Here is an 18773-nt window from a genome sequence, read left to right as displayed (position 1 = left end):
GTGATCCTGCAAAAAACAGTTGATCCTGCAAAAAATTGACAAAAATAATGTGAGGGGAAAAAAACACATAAGAACTCGAAATAAAAGCAACACATTCTAACCTACTCGGTGTCTACTCCACCCCCTCCTCCTCTTCCTCCTCCTCCTCCTCCTCCTCCTCCTTCTCTCCCTCTTCTTTCCCTGGCCGCTTTCTTTTATGTTTCTATTACCAAACACGAGAACAAATTATTATTAAGGACTAGTTCAAGAAACTTATAACTTAAAAAAGCACCATGTACAGACCTTGGAGTTCTTTTTACAAGTCAACGCATAATGTCCTTGTTCCCCACAAGATTTGCACGTCCTCTTCTTTGGTTGGGTTATAGAGGTCTCTATATTAGATTTCAAACGTGTAGCATTCTTTGGTCAGCCCTTCGTCTTCGCAACTGGGGGGTCTCGAATAGTAATTTCAGCCATTTGACTGACACAAATGTTAGACTGGACTTGGCTACCAATGACTGGTAACTCACTTTCCACCAACTCATCTTTCTTCCTTACTTCTTCTTCAGCCCAAAGTGCACTGCAAGAATCGTCCATCCTTTTCATTACATCCTCCCTCTTACCTGGTCCATCTAGAAGTCGTTGCCATGTTGAGATTAGGCACCACCTCTTAAAGGGATTCATGCCATTACTCTCTTGTGTGCTTGTAGGTAATACACCCCCCTCTCGATATCTAGCCTCAATAGACCACCTCCTTAACATGTAACGCTTAGGGACCATTCTCAATTGCTTAAGGTAAAAAATACGAAGGATATGTTGACATAATATCCCTTCAATCTCAAACATAGCACACTCACATCTCGCGGTCACTCCGTCAGAATCGTCATATTGTACCCTGCACCATCTACTCTTCTGATCACTTCTAAGACCTACAGAATACTCTTCCACTGTACCTTCACTGCTCAACTGATCATACCAATAGTTGTTACTACCCTTCAACTCATCCTGAAATTTGTTAAAGATAATACTCGTATAGAATTTACCGGCCTCTTCTTCCAATGGGCTATTCGTTTGCATCTTAGGAATTGAATATTTTGACTTGAAATCTTCTTCGGCTTCGGTTTTACGGCGTTGAACAAGTGCCATTTCATAAGCATTCAAGAACTCATGTAACCCGGTGTTGTTGTTTACATATCCGTCGAAGAAAGAATTCATGCTTTCGCTGCGCTGACTTGATTTCATGCCTGCAGTGAAAGTGGTTCTCCAATATGCCCGCATCCAATGCTCTCGTTGCTCCCACATCCTAGACAACCATTCATTCCCACAAATTTCATATTTGACGACCAAATCTAGGCATTTGTCCTCACACTCCTCTATTTTTTTTGAATGAAAACATCGATTATAATCACGGTAAAAATCACTATCGGTATCCCGTATTTATACAACTTTCTCAACTAGATAATTCCATATGTGCCACTCGCAAAACCTATGGCGTGTATCTGGAAAAACTCTTTTAATTGCATTTTTCATAGCCATGTCCATATCAGTAATTATTACACCCGGAGCTCTACTATGCATGCACGTCAACCACTGCTCAAATACCCAACAAAATGTCTCATCCATCTCGTCGGCTAGCAGTGCAGATCCGAAAAGGGTTGACTGTTTGTGGTGGTTCAATCATGTAAACGGTGCAAATGGCAGAGATAGTCTATTTGTTTTATAGGTAACATAAAAAATAATGACATCGTTGAATGTCATGTACGCATCCCTCGCCCTAGCGTCAACCCAGAACATGGATCGGAAGGTCCCATCCGTGTCTAACTCCATCGAGAAAAAGAAGTTTGGGTCTTCTCATCGTTTCTTTTGCAGATGGTTGGCCACTAAGACTGCTTCTTGCCCCAAATTGTTCTTCCTTTTTGCTCTTAAATGGGCAATAACTTGATTTGTTGAGAGCCCACCTGTTACTCCATCGTGGGTCGAATTAATGGCCTTTGCGATCTTAGATTTAGGCATTTGTGTCTCATTGAGACAATCTATCAAAGCCTTAGTACCTTCACTCTTATGAAATCGGTTATAGGAACGAAGCATTTTGGTTTTCAGTGGGGAGGTCAGTTCATGAGAATGGATGTCTTCAAAAGCTTTCACTATCCACTTCTCATCTCTATGTTTGATGATCATCTTAGCTTTACAATTTAGTCGCACAATGCGATGCTCCCTCATTTCCTTGCCATTATCTATCTTGCCCTTATCCCTTTCCCTTTTCAACCCCTCTCTGTCACATACAAACGCCCTCGATATGACCTCATTTGTCTTCATCGAAGAGGATGTACTGGACTTCCGTATCCCAAAGCTAGTGGACAGTCCATAAGCATTGTAAAAATGATAGGCAGATTCCCATCTATCAAACACCTATCCCACAAAAGGCGTATTCACAACACCCTTCTCACCATCAACCTTTTTGGGTGTACTAAATGTACCACTGCCAACCTCATCTATGTCATTCACATCTGTCTCTGCCCATTCAAGATGATCTTCATCCAGATTTACACCATCATCAACCATAAGTAAACCATGAGCATCAACTTCTTCAATAGCCAGGCCGCATGCTTGCGACAAAGCATCGTCAACCAAACCACAGAGTCTACCATCACCTCGCTCAATAGGTACCCCACTTGGTTGTGAAGAAGTTGCATACATTTTAGCTATCTAAAAATATGAAAATTTGATAAATATATCCGTCAAACAACATGAAAATTAATCAAAGATACATCAAAGAAAGCAACTTGAAACCTTAGATTTAAGAAACCCTCAAAACAGTAAAATGATTTAAGAAATCAGTTGGAAGAACCTTAAATCCATAAATCCATATAAGAATCTTTGAAAAACCATTGAAAAACCCGTAACAGTTTCAAAAATTGATAAATATGGTGTCATGAAAACCCTAAATCCAAGTCTTCAATCCACACAAAATCAATAGCAGAAAACCATAAATCAGTGAAGAAAAAGTGGACGAAAACCTAGATTTTGAGGGTTTTTTTTTCAGTTAAAGAAAACCCTAAATCCATGTATTCAATCCACACAAAGAAAACCCTTTTGTTACTATTTAGGATTTTTTTTCTTCATTCCACAGGAAATCAGTAACAATAACCCATTAATGAAGGAAAAGACAAAGAAAATGACAAAGAAGCACATCAAAAGAAACCCATCTTGTTACTGTTTTAGGGGTTTTTTTTTCTTCATTCGAAAAGAGAAAGAAAATGAGTAAGAAGAAGAACAAACGTACCTCTGTGGAGAAGACCACGAGTAGAAGGCGTGAGCTTCGCAAAAGAAACCTAAAAAAAACACAAAAACTTTCCCTTAGATCACAAAAGAAACAAATGAAACAGGTTTTCAATACCCTAAAAAAATTAGAGACCTACATCCACAAAGAAACAGAAAAAAAAAACCGTATAAAAAAATATAAAATAAACCCTAGAATAGAACTAAAGAGCTTTTTGGGTTTTTTCTCCCTAGAATAGAACTAAACCCAAAAAAACCCAAAATGAAACACATACCTGTGGGAGAGAGAGCTTCGGTGATCGTCGGAGAGAGGGAGAGAGCCCGCCGGAGCTTTTGTCGAGAGAGGGAGAGAGAGCTTCGTACGGGTTTTGGGTTTTTCTTCTTCGTGGGTTTTGGGTTATGGGTTTTTTTTTTCAAAACACCTTCTGTTTCGACGAAGGGTTTTGGGTTTTTTTCTTTCAAAAACAGCTTCTGTGCGACTATTGCGTGGGTATAAAGAAGGGTTTTGGGTTTTTCTTCTTCTTCTTCAAATAAAATAAAAAACCCATACCTGTGAGGTGTACGAAGGTGGCGCCCGGAGAAGGAAGCGGCGGCGGCCCGGAGAAGGAGCAAACTCCTTCGTGGGTTTTGGGTTTTGGGTTTCACTACAACAAAAACAACCTTTACTGGCGGTCAAAACCGCTGCTAATATTAGGTAACACCGCTGTTATAAAATTTACCCGCGGTTTCCTTTCCGCTGGTGTATGTCTCGTCGGTGCATCCTTTACCCGCGGTTAAGACCGTAGCTATTAAAACCGCTAGTATATGTCAAAATTACCAGCGGTTATAACCGCTGCTATTAACACCGCTACTGTATTGTCATAATTAGCGGCGGTCATAACAGCTGGTATATCTCAGTGTCGTTAGTTGAACCACAGATATATATCAGCGGTTATGACCGCTGGTATATATCCAGATTTATACCGGCGGTTTAAACCGCGGGTGTAACTGGGATAAACTGTATATAGCAGCGGTTATAACCGCTGCTAAAAGTGTGAAATTTTTTTTTTGAAAAATACAGGAACGTTGAATATCCCAAACCACATACAGAACATGTTCACATATAAGAACCTGTACAAATTAAAACCTGTGACACATAGAGATGCTTCACATATAAGAACCTGTGACACATGCAAAACTTGCTTTACAAAAGTATAGAACCTGTAGACTTTGATAAAAGAACTTTTAATTTATTTAACACAAACGAAAATTTACAAAGGATGGATCAAATCGATGGGGATGCCTTAAAGGCTACAAGTGCGTTATTTAAGTTCCACACCCAAAGCCCGCATTTTTTTCATCCCAGTTTGATAGTTTGGACCGCCTCTTCGAACGTAGATGTGCATTCTTGATGCCTTCAGTTTGGATTCCTGAAAAATTAAGAAGATAGGCATATAAGTAATATATACTGACGAAATTTCACATTTTATCATACAATTGAATACAAAAAACTTGAAATAAATTGAAAACAAAGGTTACCAAAGTTGGCATCGATGTCATCAAACGATAATGATATATTGTTCCCAATCAACACCACAGTTGCAGTAACCCTAAGCAATCCAAATCTTCTCTCTATATATTTATTCCCTAACCCTAAATCAAAATAAATGAAACCCACACCATGGTGGATTCTATGGATCAAAACACCAGCTTCCATGCTTCGTATAGCATAAACTGAAATTTAAAATAAAAGGCGTGTGTTAATATTCAAAATATGGGGGTGAAAATCATTTTCAGTCCTTTGTCAAAAATACCTTCCGCCCTCAACAGGCTTGTAAAGGAGATGAAAATACCAAATAGCCATTCTGAGAGATTCCCATTGGAGCAAAGCTCATAAACAAGAAAACACTCATCACAGTAACCCAGCAAAGTCACAAGGTTTGGATGTCTAACATGTGATAGGCTCGTAACCTCCCTCACAAATGTCTCCACATATTCATCCTTGATAATATGCTTAAGTGCAACATGCTGCCCTTTTGAGAGTACACCTTTATTCACCTTTCCTAATATATCACAGAAAGTCAGACAAAATCAAGCTTGCTCATGAACCAGACTAAAATCCTTAACCAGTGCCTAAACGATTTCTTCAGGCCATAGAAACTTCAAGTGTATGATGTATAACCTACCTTAAGGATCTATACAAGAAGGCCCACTCCATTGTCTAAAAACATTGCCAATCAAGACACGTATTTGTAGTTGTACATCCATAGTAGTTTTACAAGGAATAAAGTGTGCCATTTTACTAAATCTGTCTACAACGACCATGATACTGTCCCACCCTCTTCAACAGCATTTTGTATTTGGCCGAAGTATGTATCCTCCTTGATCTATTCTTTCAACTTTTCAAACCCCAATGTTTCCATTTTCATGGTATTTAACAGCGAAAAACGTCTGCTAAGAGCATCATCTACTTTATTTTGTGTACCTGACTTGTGTTTAATGGAAAAAGTAAATTCTTGCAAGTAGGATACCCATTTTGCATGCCGAGAGTTAAGCTTGTGCTGTCCTTGTAGAAATTCCAATGCCTTATGATCAGAAAATAACACAAGCTCTCGTTGAATTAGATAATGACGCCAATGTTGTAAAGTCTTCACAATGGCATATAGTTCCAAGTCATATATTGAGAAATTGAGCTTACCACTCAATTTCTCTCCAAAGTCTCCAACAGGCTTGTGTTCTTGGCTAAGGACAAAACATATGCCCACCTTTGATGCATCACACTCCACTTCAAAGATTTTATTATAGTCGGGCAGTGCTAGCACCAGAGCACTAGTAAGACATGCTTTAATCTCCTCAAAGACCCTTTGTGCTTGAGAAGTCCACTCAAACTTACCATTCTTCATGCAATCGGTAAGAGGAGCCATGATCACACTAAAATCATGAATAAAGCGTCTGTAAAAACTAGCCAAGCCATGGAAAGAGCGTACCTCATGGACATTCCTCGTCCTTGGCCATTCCACCACAGCCTTAATCTTCGATTCATCGGGTTTGATTCCTTATGCTGAAACTTCATAGCCTAAGAAAATCAATTTCGCTGCCACAAACACACATTTCTTGAAAGACGCATACAATTGCTTCGCCCTTAATGTGTCAGTACCTCCCGGAGGTGTTGCAAATGTGCACTTTCATCCTTGCTGTAGACAAGGATGTCATCAAAGTAAACTACCACGGATTTGCCAATAAACGGTCTAAGCACCTGATTCATAACCCTCATGAAAGTACTAGGTGCATTGGAAAGTCCAAAGGGCATTACCATCCATTCAAATAGGCCTTCCCGTGTCTTGAAAGCTGTTTTCCATTCATCCCCTTGTCGGATTCGAATTTGATGGTACCCACTTTTCAAGTCAAGTTTAGAAAATACCGTCGCCCCACCAAGCTGATCTAACATATCATCAAGTCTTGGAATTGGAAACCGGTACTTAATGTTTATTCGCTTGATGGCCCCGCTATCCACACACATACCTCAAGATCCATCTTTCTTTGGCACTACTAAGGCCGGTACAACACAAGGACTGATACTTTCCCTTATATAACCCCTTTTCAGAAGCTCCTCTACTTGCGTTCTTAATTCCTCATGCTCCTTTGGTGACATCCTATAATGTGCTTTGCTATGCAAGGTAGCTTCTGGCAATAAATCTATTTGGTGATGAATGTCCCTAAGAGGAGGCAAACCTTGAGGCAAATCTTCCGGAAAAACATCATGATAGTCTTCCACTATTCTTTTGACATGTGCGGGTAAAGTGTTTATTTCCTTTTCTCCTTGCATATCAGCCATAGGACTGATTATTAAGGCAAAAACAAGTTCTGCCGCATGGAGTTCCTTCTCAAATTCTTGCCTTGAGAGACAAGTTTTCTTTTTGCCCGAGTTGGATTTTCCGCTGTCTTCTTTTGATGGCACTAAAATTAGTTTCCTTTGGTCTTTATGAAAGGCATACGTGTTGTTTTTTCCATCATGGATAGTCTCTCGATCATATTGCCATGGCCGGCCTAGTAACACATGACAGGCGTCCATCGGCACTAGATCACACCACACCTTGTCGTTATATCTCTCTCCAATGCTAAATGAAATGAGACAGCGTTTAGTTGCCCAATCCTCGTTGTTGTGATTAAGCCATGCTAGCTTGTATGGTTTTGGGTTTGATTCCACCTTGAGGTTTAATTTTTGAGCAGCTTCTTGTGAAATCACATTTTCACAACTTCCCGAGTCAATGATTAGCTTGCACACTTTGCCCTTTATAGTACACTTGGAAGCAAATATATTATTGTCTTAGCCAATCTTCTTCCGGCTTAGGCACAAGGCACAACCATCGAGTGACAAGGCACTCCCCAAGTGCATCTGCGGCTCCTATATATTCACCTTCCTCTTCCACTACCTGTTCCTCCTCACTGATTGGTTTCTCTTCATACATCTCCTCATCAGTTCCTTGTATTAATAAGTGTTGCTGCAACTTTGGACACGAATTAGCATAATGACCCACATTTCCGCACCTAAAACATTTGATATTTGAAGACCTGTTCTGATTTTTCTGTTGTCAAGGCTGGACTGCTGTTTGAGACCTTGTAACAGGCCTATGAGGGATGGATTGAGGAGGCATGGTGCGTGTAGGGGCTGTTGGAGGCGTGGGCTGTATACGGGAAGACATTCCGCCACTATTTGCATAGGAAAATCTGCTAGCAATGCTTCTTTTTTGTTAATCTTCCAATGCTTGGGCTCTTGCACGAGCTTCCTGAACACTTCCACAGTGATGTAACACTAAAGCATATTTCAATGAAGGCTTCAAGCCTTCCACATATCTCGAGACAAGTTGTTCTTGGTTTTCTCGCAAGTTGTTCCGAGCCACCAACATATGAAATTTATTATTGTATTGTGCAAAGGAGCAATTACCTTGTCTCAACTTGAGCAACTTTTATACATGTCTTGCCTGTAATTAAAAGGAAGGAATCCCTTTCCCATTTCTCTCTTCAATTCTGCCCAACTTTTATACATGTCTTTGCTACCGCTATGTTAAATATAATGTCTAGACTCTAGACTCTAGACATTCACATATACTTCTATTGTATTTTATCTCTAAAGTATCTTTCTGCAAGCTATTAGGTGAATGAAACAGAGGGTGAATTTACTGTGGCAAGTAGAAATAGATGTTCACCTGCTATGCCTTGGCCAATGAAGTTCAAAGCATTTAGGTCATTCGTGGCAGCATAGATCTCCTTAATTGGAATTTTCTGACAGCCAAACCCTTCAGATACTAACTCCTTGGAATCTGTATAAGTAAACGAGCCAATGCTCAATTTACTAAGTGTTAAAAGTGGTAAGTTACAGTGGATGAATAATTTAGGAATGGGAAATGCTATGAAATACCATCTTTTCCTTGTGGAATACTGGATATAGACCATTTTTTTGTCGAGTGCCACACGGCCCACACCACAATAATTACCAATATGAAAATCCCTACTAGACCCCCAACTAGTAGCCACAGACCTATTTCATTGCAAAAACTGCCCAGGTTAGAAAAGAGATCAAAATAACTCATATAGAATGAGGTTTTGGTCATCGTTTCGAAGAAGGTTTCACCTGTGAAAATCTTAAAGCTTTCTCTTCTACTTTGTTGTCTGTCTGCAAATAATTGGATGATTCATTACCAAACTATTCTTTAACAAATTAAGGCAAAACACAAAAGAATTCACAGAAAAAAACAACATAGTAAACGTTTCAGTAAGCACATACATCAAAGAACACTGAATGAATAAAAGCAGCATAGAAAGAGAAGATTATGAGCCCAAAGAACCCTAATATAGCAAGCTCACAACAAACGATTATTCCATTTCTCTAAAATAACCCAATCTCCATTTGCAGTCACCTACAGGGTAAACAATTTACATCTATACAAAGTTAACTAAAATGCACCAGCATGATATATGATCTTAAAAGCCTCGAACATAATCAACTAAATGAATCATTTAGGGTACGGAGTACAGCCTACTTCGAGACAGTAGAGGCAACAAGAAAATTTGCTATAGGAACGAGACTAGAGCAGAAAATGGGCATCCCTCACCAAACCCACCCAGAAACACATGTACACCCTTTTCTAAGCTCTCAACCCTCTTCAGAAAACCTCAAATACAAAATAAGCCATAAACCCTTATACAAAGTGGGTCAAAACAAGCTTTTTTCTGACATAAGCGGATTGAATTCAAGACACCCAACTCAACACTCCGATACTACTGAACCACAAGTTCAGAGCACAAATAAAAGATTCTCACATATTTAAAGACTAGGATTAGCAAAACTGAAATCTATTTTGAGGGCTACAATAAGGAAAAGAAGAATTCCTGAAAATGAGAAGGAAGAGAAGTACTATTCAAAGGACTTGATAACATCAATCTCAGAAGCCATCTTGTTCAAACTTTTGAGTATGTCTTCCACTTGTACCCCTTGAACTTAACCAGTACTAAATGGTTCAATTCACCCATGGTTGCACTGTCAAGAGGTCCGAGCATATGGGCATTTTATAAAGGTGAAGGCTCCATACATGCTTTCACAATCTCACTACTGCTTTGTTCGACCCCACTGCTTTGTCGATGATGCCTTTGCTGAGTAGTAAGGCAGCTTGAGGAAATCACTGTTTCGTGGACAACATCTCCCACCTGATATTATTTGACATATCAACTACACAAGGTGGAGAGCCTCAAATCAGCTAATAAATTACACCTTTTGGGGGCCCCATTTGAAATGCAGGAATTTCCAGAAAAGTTAGGAAAAGAAAAACTTACCAGAATTTCTTGCCATTCCATTGATTACAAATGAAAAAAAAAAAAGTTACTTGAACTACAGCAGTTCAAATTTCATTTAAGTGGAGGATTTTCAATTTATACTGATCCCTCCAAGGAAGGCATAACATTAAATCAAGGTAATTAAACAAGTTACTTGAACTACAGCAGTTCCAGGTGTAAGAGTTGTTTAGATAGGTTTCTAGAAGTGGCTATGTTAAGTCTCTAAGATGCTTATTTCCAGATTTACGGACTTCGGTAGAAGTTTAATTACAGCAAGTTTGCTTTATTGAGTCAGAACTATAATTTCAGTACAGGTGAAGTTTAAGCTAGAGGCTCTAAGCCAATATTGGTGGGATTCTATATATATGGCATGCAAGAGACAAAGTTCAAGAACCTTTTGTATGGGAGTCTGATGTTTTCCTCTATATTTCCTGTTACTTTCTGTTACTTTATATTTGAGCACCTCCATAACCCCCAAAAGAACATGAACCAATACAACCTCACAATATGAAAAGATCATTGGTCGATCTTCTAGCAGCTAGATTTTGCAACACTGACTCTTTCCTTACTTTTCCAGCATGCAAGGAGAATACACATGAAAGTGAGGGAAATGGCACTATGTGCGTAGTCTATTTTTAGGGCACACCACTACCCATAAAAAAAAAGAATTTGCAACATTACACTAAACCCTGATGAATGCTAGAAGAAAATGTGTTATATGGATAAATCAGAGCAAACAATGAAAAACATGCATGTGCTAAGAGAAATGAAAACACAGCTTGCTTATCAGGGCAGTGGCAAGGGCCCTGTGATAACTACTTAATAACCCAGTTTTTGGTGTGGGGGCAATCATTGTGGTGATACACAACAAGATGTGGCCCATCTCACTTGACTAGGAGAATTATGCATCTTATGTTCAAACCAAGTAACTTAACTGGAATTTTTCATGGACCATGAGTGAGAATAATGTGTTTTAACCAAGTCCGAATAACCAGTTTCTCATTGTTGAATACTGCATTGAACCAATGTATGCTTAACCAATTTACAATCACATTAAAGAAAGGGTACCTTTTCATCCAATCCGTGAATAAAGCCTTCTGTAGCACTCTAGACTCTACTGAAAGGCAGTAGAAAATCTACACAGTACCTGTGCGGGTTTCCAACACCTCCCACTTCAGCAAGAAAATGTCACCTTCCACTTCAGCTAGACAGTTCATTCTCGCTTGAGATTGATGTAAAGTGTACTTGACGCGGATTAAAGTGAGATTACGTTGTTGAAGGTCGTCCTCCACTGCTTAAATGGAAGAAGAGCCTGAATTGTACGATGGTATTATAGGAGGCTTTCTTCCGTAGAGTGCCTCGAACATTGTTCTGAGTACTCTGGTATGTCCTCCGGAAGGAGTACTGTGTAATTCATACATGAGTTGATGCCGTAGATTAGACTGTGAGTTATGGGAAATGTTGCCTACAAATTGACATTGCCAGAAGATAGTCGGATTCATCCTGTCTTCCATATTTCGCAACTCAAACCATATCATGGACCAACACCAAATCCTCCTTGCATTTTGCCTTCATTAACTGATAACAATCACCCAGTTGTTTCACCACTTGCCATTTTAGGCAGAAGAGTTGTGCTTCAGCAAGATAAACCAATAACTCAGGTGCTCGTTCAATGGCAAGGACTTTTACTAGAGGACACTTCTTGGGAAAATTTAGTCGATCTTCAATCAGATTACCCATCCTTCAACCTTGAGGACAAGGTTATTTTTCAAGGGGTGGGAAATGATAGAGAACAGCGTATATCAGAGAGCCAACAAGAAGAACAGAAGGAGATTGCTGACAAAGAAGGACAATCAGAAGGTCAATCAGATCACGACAAAAGAGTCAGAGGCAGTAGAATGACCAGAACACCCCGGTGGATGAAGGATTATGTCCATCGCTAGATTAACATAATCTGATTCATTAAAAGGTTGTTAAACTAGGATGTTATCGTTTACGCTTTCCATGTAATTCGAGAATAATGCCAGCTAGGCTCAGTTGGTTATGATCTGAGTCAGAGAATCAAGTCCTGTTATGTAAAAGAGGCCTATAAACAAGGGCATCAGGAGAGGAGAAATATAAAGAAATACAATTTTCTCGAATCTTCTTCTTCTGCTCTCCTTCTTTCTCTTTTCCTTCTCTTTTTCTACCTATTTTCGTTCTGTTACAGAGACTTGGTAATCGTCACTACTGGGTCATAACACATCTTCACAATTTCTCGACCCCTTAGATTCTAAATGACCTAACTACCCTTATTTTATGGAAATGCCTAAAATGCATATTAAAGGGCTAAAATGACCAAAGTACCCCTACTTATGCAAATGTACATGAAACAAAAGAACATTTCCTACACTAATGAGCATTCAAAAGCCGATGTAACTTTCTTAAGGGGATGCTCTTGCATTAGCCGGACCCACATCTTTTCCTATTTTAACCTTAATATTTTCAAATCTAAGAACTATTATAGGAGCCTTTTAAGTCTTTTTACTTGCTCAAACATATCGTAGAGTTAAAAACACATAAAATGGCAAGTACATTAGGAATTCCGGAAATATCGTTAGAGAAGAAATATGAAATAAATCACCATCAGAATACAAGACATCTACACAAAAATTTTCTTAATTATTCTGTATTGCTTGTACTTCCAAAACATACTACACTAAAGGGAGGAGTCTTTACCTTCATCAAAGTTTTGCACAATTCATTACTAACTACGCAACCAAAATCAAAACATAAAAAACACAAGGAAAAGCAAAGAATCAATAAATTTATACTAAAACTAACAAAAAATCCCAAATTTGAACCGAAACAACAAATGAAAAAATTGTCCCAACTCAATTACTCCAATAAAAATGTCAAAATTGATTTCCAAATCACCAAGCACAACAAATTCTAACCTAAAACAGAGATCCAAAAACTGAAGGCCGGAGTTAAACAAGATCTGACCTTTTCCGGGCCAGATTGTTGTGGAGAATCCGTCGAAGGAATATCTTCTTCTACAAGAAAAAAAGGCTAATCTAATAAAACTTCAGATCTAAAAAAGAGAAAGGACGAGAGATAATTCTGCATGAGTACTACACTAAAACAAGCAACTCACACAAAAAGAATAGTGATCAAACAATACCAAATACTAAAAGCCCTAAAAACCAAATCCATATAAAAATTAAACAACTCACTAATTTCACTCAAAGTAACCAATATTGCTGATGAATTAAAAGAACCCTACATCGAAAATCAGAAAATGGGTAAAAGTGAAAACAATAAACAGAGCTTTGGCACATATTTATAAAGAAAGAGAGAGGAGGAAAAAAAAACCTACCATGATCTAAGACATAAAATGAAAAAAATGCTTCTAGATCTGAAACTAATAAGCAATAACTTGAAACCCATCTTGAGAAAGAATAGAGGAATCAGGAGAACTCACATGCTTGGAACGATTGTGTAGATCTCAGGCCAGAAGGAATGAACCCTAACCCCAAATGCCCTCTTCTTCGTTTCACAGTAGCCAAAAATAGGGATGGCTTGGGGATGGAGCAAATGGAAAGGGGTGGTCGAAACCTGATGGACATGAAAAAGAGTTAAGAAAATAAGAAAATAGAGATAGAGATTTAGGGTTTCTGATGGCCTTGAAATAAGAGTAAAGAAAATAAAAAAAGAACTACAAATCTAGGGTTTCTGATAGACATGTAAAAAGGGTAAAGAAAATAAATAAAAGAGCTACAGATTTAGGAATTTCCGATGGACATGAAAAAGAGTTAAGAAAATAAGAAAACAGAGGATGGCCTTAAAAAAAGAGTAAAGAAAATAGAAAAAGAACTACAAATCTAGGGTTTCTGATGGACATGTAAAAAGGATAAAGAAAATTAAAAACAGAGCTACAGATTTAGGGTTTCTGATGGACATGAAAAAGAGTTATGAAAATAAAAAAACAGAGATACAGATTTAGGGTTTCTTCTCACCCCTTCTGCTTTCTTCTTTCCTCTCTTCTTCTGTTTCTTCTCCTTCGTCAATCGGCAGTTGAGAGAAAAAGAGGCATGGAAAAGAAGGGGCGGGAGAGAAAAGCTCGTGCGCGGGAAAGAAAAGATTGGGTGTGGGAGAGAAAGTTAAGGCGCGAATCGTTTTTTTAGTCTTTAAGTTTTTCTCCGACCCTATACCAGCGGTCGGATAAATTACCGCGCCTAAAACCCAACATTCAATAGCCGGTTTTAAGACCGCTGGTATTTGATAACTTTGTTGTAGTGTTTTTTCTGTTTTTCCAAAAACAGCTTCTGTTTGAGAAGGAGCCGGAGAAGGAGCAAACTCCTTCGTGGGTTTTGGAGAAGGAGCCGACCGGCGGCCCGGAGAAGGATCAAACTCCTTCATGGGTTTTGGGTTTTTTCTATTTTTTCAAATACAGCTTATGTTTGAAACAGCTTCTGTTTGAAACAATGTGGGTTTCAAATCCTTTTATACCGCACCCATTTTTTAAACTCTACCACACCAAATTTTTATATGCTCGACCGTCTAATCCTTTTCCTCATATATATATATATATATATATATATATATATATATATATACATATATACATGAGAAAACGGTTCCTACACATGTGTAGAGAGTTCTCTACACACTAGCTTAAAATACAGTGGGAGCCCACATTGTTTGGATGATCCAAGCCATCCATTTTAAAGGCCCTCACATAGATAGGGTGTCTACAAAAAATCAGATGCATAGGATCATCCCAACCCTACGATTTGTGGAGGTAAAATAGATGTCTTTAAACCTTCACATATTAGTCCATTTTTTGCCTCCACAGTTCGAATGGTTAGGATGATCCTATGGATCTGATTTTTTATGGACACCCTATCTATGTGAGGGCCTTAAAAATGAATGGTTTGGATCACCCAAATAATGTAGCCCCCTCTGTATTTTAAGCTAGTGTGTAGATAACTTATCTACACATATGTGTAGGAACCGTTTTCTCTATATACATATAAATATGAGAAAATAAGGTATGCAAAGATAAGCTTATCTATGCATGGCTCACAAACCATGGGAGGGCCACATTTTTTTGGGGGATCCAAAGCATTCATTTGGAAGGCCCTTCCATGGATAGGGTGTGTACCAAAAATTAGACCTATAGGATCCTTCTAACCCTGTCATTTGTGGAGGGAAAAAATCGATAGAAACAGTGTCTGTCCATTTTTCCCTCCACCTTTGATTGGGTTAGGATGATCCTATAGGCTGATTTTTGGTACACACCCTATCCATGGAAGGGCCTTCTAAATGAATGCTTTGGATCCCCAAAAAAATGTGCCCCGCTATGGTTTGTGAGCCATGCACAGAGAACTTATCTGTGCAGCTGCACATACTTTATTTTCTCCATACACACACACACACTTATATATATATATATATATATATATATATATATATATATATATATATATATATAGACACACACACACACACACACACACACACACACACACAACCACAACCAAAAAACAAGTATGCTTTAAAACTCTTGGAAAGAAGAAAATATGCTTTCTTAAAAAAAGATGGAAAAAGGACCGCAGTTCTTATAAATTTAAATTTCAAAGGATGATGTGCATCATCCCTAAATGGATAAATCCCCCCCCTCCTCCGAATTCAATTTAAATTTAAAAATATGGAAAAGGACTGTCATATCTGAACTCTGGGTAGCCACGGTGCATCTTTCGACAGTGACAACATTTTTACGCTATATTCACCGCCTCGAATGAATTCTCTTCTAGGATGATGTGCATCAGCTCCATCAACTCCTTTGCTTTCTTCCCAAATTCAATTAATCCCAAAGCCCATTCTGCACAAGAATTATGCCATATGAGTCACAGCAAACCACCAAATTTTCAGGGACAAAAAACAAACCCAGCATTAGTTTTCAGTTACTGCAGGGCCAGGGCTTACTTCATATGGTCCTTAAGGGGCTGTTTGGATAAGTAGATTCTAGAATCCACGTTTTAGTTTGAAAGATGTGTAAAATTCTGCATTTTATCTATATGCCAAGGCGAAAGATACGGATTTTATGATAGCCCTAGACCATAGCAAATGAATAATGTTACAATCAATAAATTGCCCATATGAGTTTTATGAAGTTACAAAGCTTAGTGAACTAGATGGTGATTATTCATGCAAACCAAAGGATTACAATGATCTACAATAAAATTGATATAGCTGAGTGAGAGTAAACCATACAATATAGGAGGAAATTAGATAATTTGTGGAACGCATTGCGAATAGAAAGGCAGAAAAGTGTCCAGAGGGAAGAAAAATCCCAATCCCATAGACTAAATCCAAGAGAAAGAGCTATTAGGAAACTTGTAACTTGAAAATATTGGTCTCTATTTCCTTTTTATATTGAGCTTTTTTTGATAGGTAAGCTAGGATCGAACCTGCGACCTCAAAGTTGAGATACAAAGCTACAGTTGAAACATGTCAAAACCTCGATCCACTTACTTGGTAGTTAGTTTAGAGTTCAAAAAAAAAATAATGACATCCTGAACGCTACCAATCCAAACTAAGCACTAGTTACTCCTAAGGGTAATAGGTATACAAAATATGGTGTGTGCAATGTTTGACAGAAATTAAATAGGAAACCCTTGGTGCCTCCTGGGGCATTTTAGCGCGATTGCCAGCAATTTTGAGCATTGGCTCAAGCAAACCTGAAAGCAAGAATATGGTAAAAAAAGTAAATCTACCCTTGTTTTATTTTGGTCGTGAGGAATCACTATAACTTGCGAGAGATTCGCAACTTACGATTGCCCCTGAGCACAACATAGTGTTAAAATTAATCATAATAAGGATGGAAAAAGCCAAGTCTTTTTGACAATTTTCTAAAAATCTGCCAATCCAAGTCACTCTAGAGCTATAACCTGTATATCCCCAACAGAGTCACCAGTTGTGGGATCCGTTTTTCGGATGCCACGTCAACGGCAGTCATGTCGCAGGATATCGAAGAGAGTGTTACTGTGCGTCTGCGTTCTTCGTGAACTTGGGACCAAGATCCTAATTCCACGGATAAGAGAGTTTTTCATAGTTGCCACCTAGGTGAGGGCCTAGGACCCGTGTCTGATTTTCTGATGAAATAAGGATAAAGATCTGAATTTCATTGGAGGAGCAATGACCAAAGCTGCCTTCTTGGTCGGGCTCAGAACTCGTAATTTTTCTCTGTTTTAAGGCATAGTCCTTACAGAAATCTGAGTAAGAGATATAGTTACATTCGAGGAAGGTGTTAGGCATCCCTCATGCCTGGGTAAACTCGGTCTCTTGACTTGATTGCACAGTTTTAAAGAACTTTATCAAAAGCGTTGACTTTTTGTCCTTTATTACGATTAAGCTTAGTACCTAGTCAGAAAAATACATGGATTTACAAGAAAAGTGGGTTAAATATTATCCTAAGTGTGGGTATATACTGCATGGTTCGGGTTCTGGGAGATTATTCCCGAATCACGCAGCGTACGTCCTAATCGAGATAATTAAAGAGAAGAGACAGAAAGGAAAGAAAGGTGGGTTTTGGTTCCCCAAATTTGTCCAACACTGTCGGAGCGCGAGGGCTCTCGTCTCTTTCTCTTTTGTCAATGGTAGGAGCAGAGTCAGAGTGGCGGGATAAGGAGAGGGAACGTAGCCCTCTTTACAAAGAGAGGTATGTGATTTACGTTATAGGATCCGGGGTAAGAGAAACCTTGGACCCTATAACTACCCTATACCGGGTTTTAGAGTGGAAATACAGAAAGCTGGGAAATAAATGTAATTATACTAATGGAGCGAGAAAGTCTCCCAAAAAGTCGGCGGCGTAATGGCGCTAATTGGATGGTGTAGCCTTGAGTTCTCCGAAAATTTGACAGAACAACAGCGTTAGTCAGACGATGGAGCTCCGAGTTCTACAAAAATTCAGCAGAACAATGACGCAAGTTGAGTGGTGTAGCCTTGAGTTCTCCGAAAATTTGGCAAAATAATGGCGCTAATCGGATGATAGATGTGGACCCCGATCCGAGGACGGTGAGGGAACGAGTCCCTACATCCTCTAAGATCTCCACAACGTGAAGGAGAGCTCTACCAAGGAACTCTCGAAACAGGTGCCACCCTCACAGCATAGCATGAGTGGCGATATAAAAAGAAAGAGATACATCCTGGTCCGGAGCCAGGGTTCGAAACCAAGATATATCTCAAAATAACTCAGAGTCGTCATCCATGGATGCGCCATGGAACCAAAACAAATGCTCTGTTTGCAATGGATAACCAGAGATACAAAAGGTCCATGCCTGGTGACGAATGGAGAAGGTCCGAAGAGCACTCTCAATTCGCCCGAGTGCGAACACTTGCTCTCTTATGCCATTTATTATTAATCTCGAAGAGTTTTGGGCAAAAATCATGTGAAATGGGAACAATCCTCAGGAGTCGTCTATCTAAGCATGCATTTCCTGAGAATAGAAATAATAAGCACACAAAAAATAAATGAAAGAGGTGCCATCTAAATATTGCTAGGTTATGAGTGACATACCTAACTGGTGTCTAAGTTCTGATGGACAAACACATACAAGCTATAGCTAAAGGTATAGGATCAGTACAAGAAAGTAAGAGAACATAACAAAACACGCAACATAACAAATCCTAAGACTCTAAACGATTTAGCCCGAGTCCTT

General features: G+C 38.9%; 2 protein-coding genes across 2 annotated transcripts; both read right to left on the bottom strand.

Moving 5' to 3' along the window:
• Positions 1–1830: 1830 nt before the first annotated feature.
• LOC143856049 (uncharacterized) lies at positions 1831–2295 on the bottom strand. The gene has a single exon (XM_077366088.1). It carries the CDS (start codon positions 2293–2295, stop codon positions 1831–1833), a length of 465 nt encoding a protein of 154 aa, XP_077222203.1.
• A 2226-nt stretch (positions 2296–4521) lies between these two features.
• On the bottom strand, positions 4522–17071 carry LOC143856048 (uncharacterized). The gene is made up of 10 exons (XM_077366087.1): positions 17004–17071; positions 16888–16895; positions 15843–15934; positions 13532–13665; positions 13054–13103; positions 8870–8911; positions 8657–8776; positions 8445–8558; positions 4777–4971; positions 4522–4667 (listed from the first exon to the last, which is right to left on the bottom strand). Exons 1-10 carry the CDS (start codon positions 17069–17071, stop codon positions 4564–4566), a joined length of 927 nt encoding a protein of 308 aa, XP_077222202.1. The 3' UTR covers positions 4522–4563.
• Positions 17072–18773: the final 1702 nt, after the last annotated feature.

The sequence above is a fragment of the Tasmannia lanceolata genome, unplaced genomic scaffold (genome assembly GCF_043159265.1).
Source record: "Tasmannia lanceolata isolate RefF3 unplaced genomic scaffold, GAP_Taslan_0.1 ptg000023l, whole genome shotgun sequence".
Taxonomy (NCBI): Eukaryota; Viridiplantae; Streptophyta; class Magnoliopsida; order Canellales; family Winteraceae; genus Tasmannia; species Tasmannia lanceolata.
The sequence above is the reverse complement of the archived record's forward strand: the minus strand, read 5'-3'. Positions and strand labels throughout refer to the sequence as shown.

Bases quoted from the DNA above. Each gene is read 5' to 3' on its own strand.
- LOC143856049 (XM_077366088.1), bottom strand. From the start codon at position 2,295: ATGAAGACAAATGAGGTCATATCGAGGGCGTTTGTATGTGACAGAGAG.
- LOC143856048 (XM_077366087.1), bottom strand. From the start codon at position 17,071: ATGACTGCCGTTGACGTGGCATCCGAAAAACGGATCCCACAACTGGTG. The intron at 8,912-13,053 runs GTCAGATCTTGT...AATTATTTGCAG, and splicing joins AACAATCTGGCCCGGAAAAG to ACAGACAACAAAGTAGAAGA. The intron at 4,668-4,776 runs GTAACCTTTGTT...TTAATTTTTCAG, and splicing joins TGACATCGATGCCAACTTTG to GAATCCAAACTGAAGGCATC.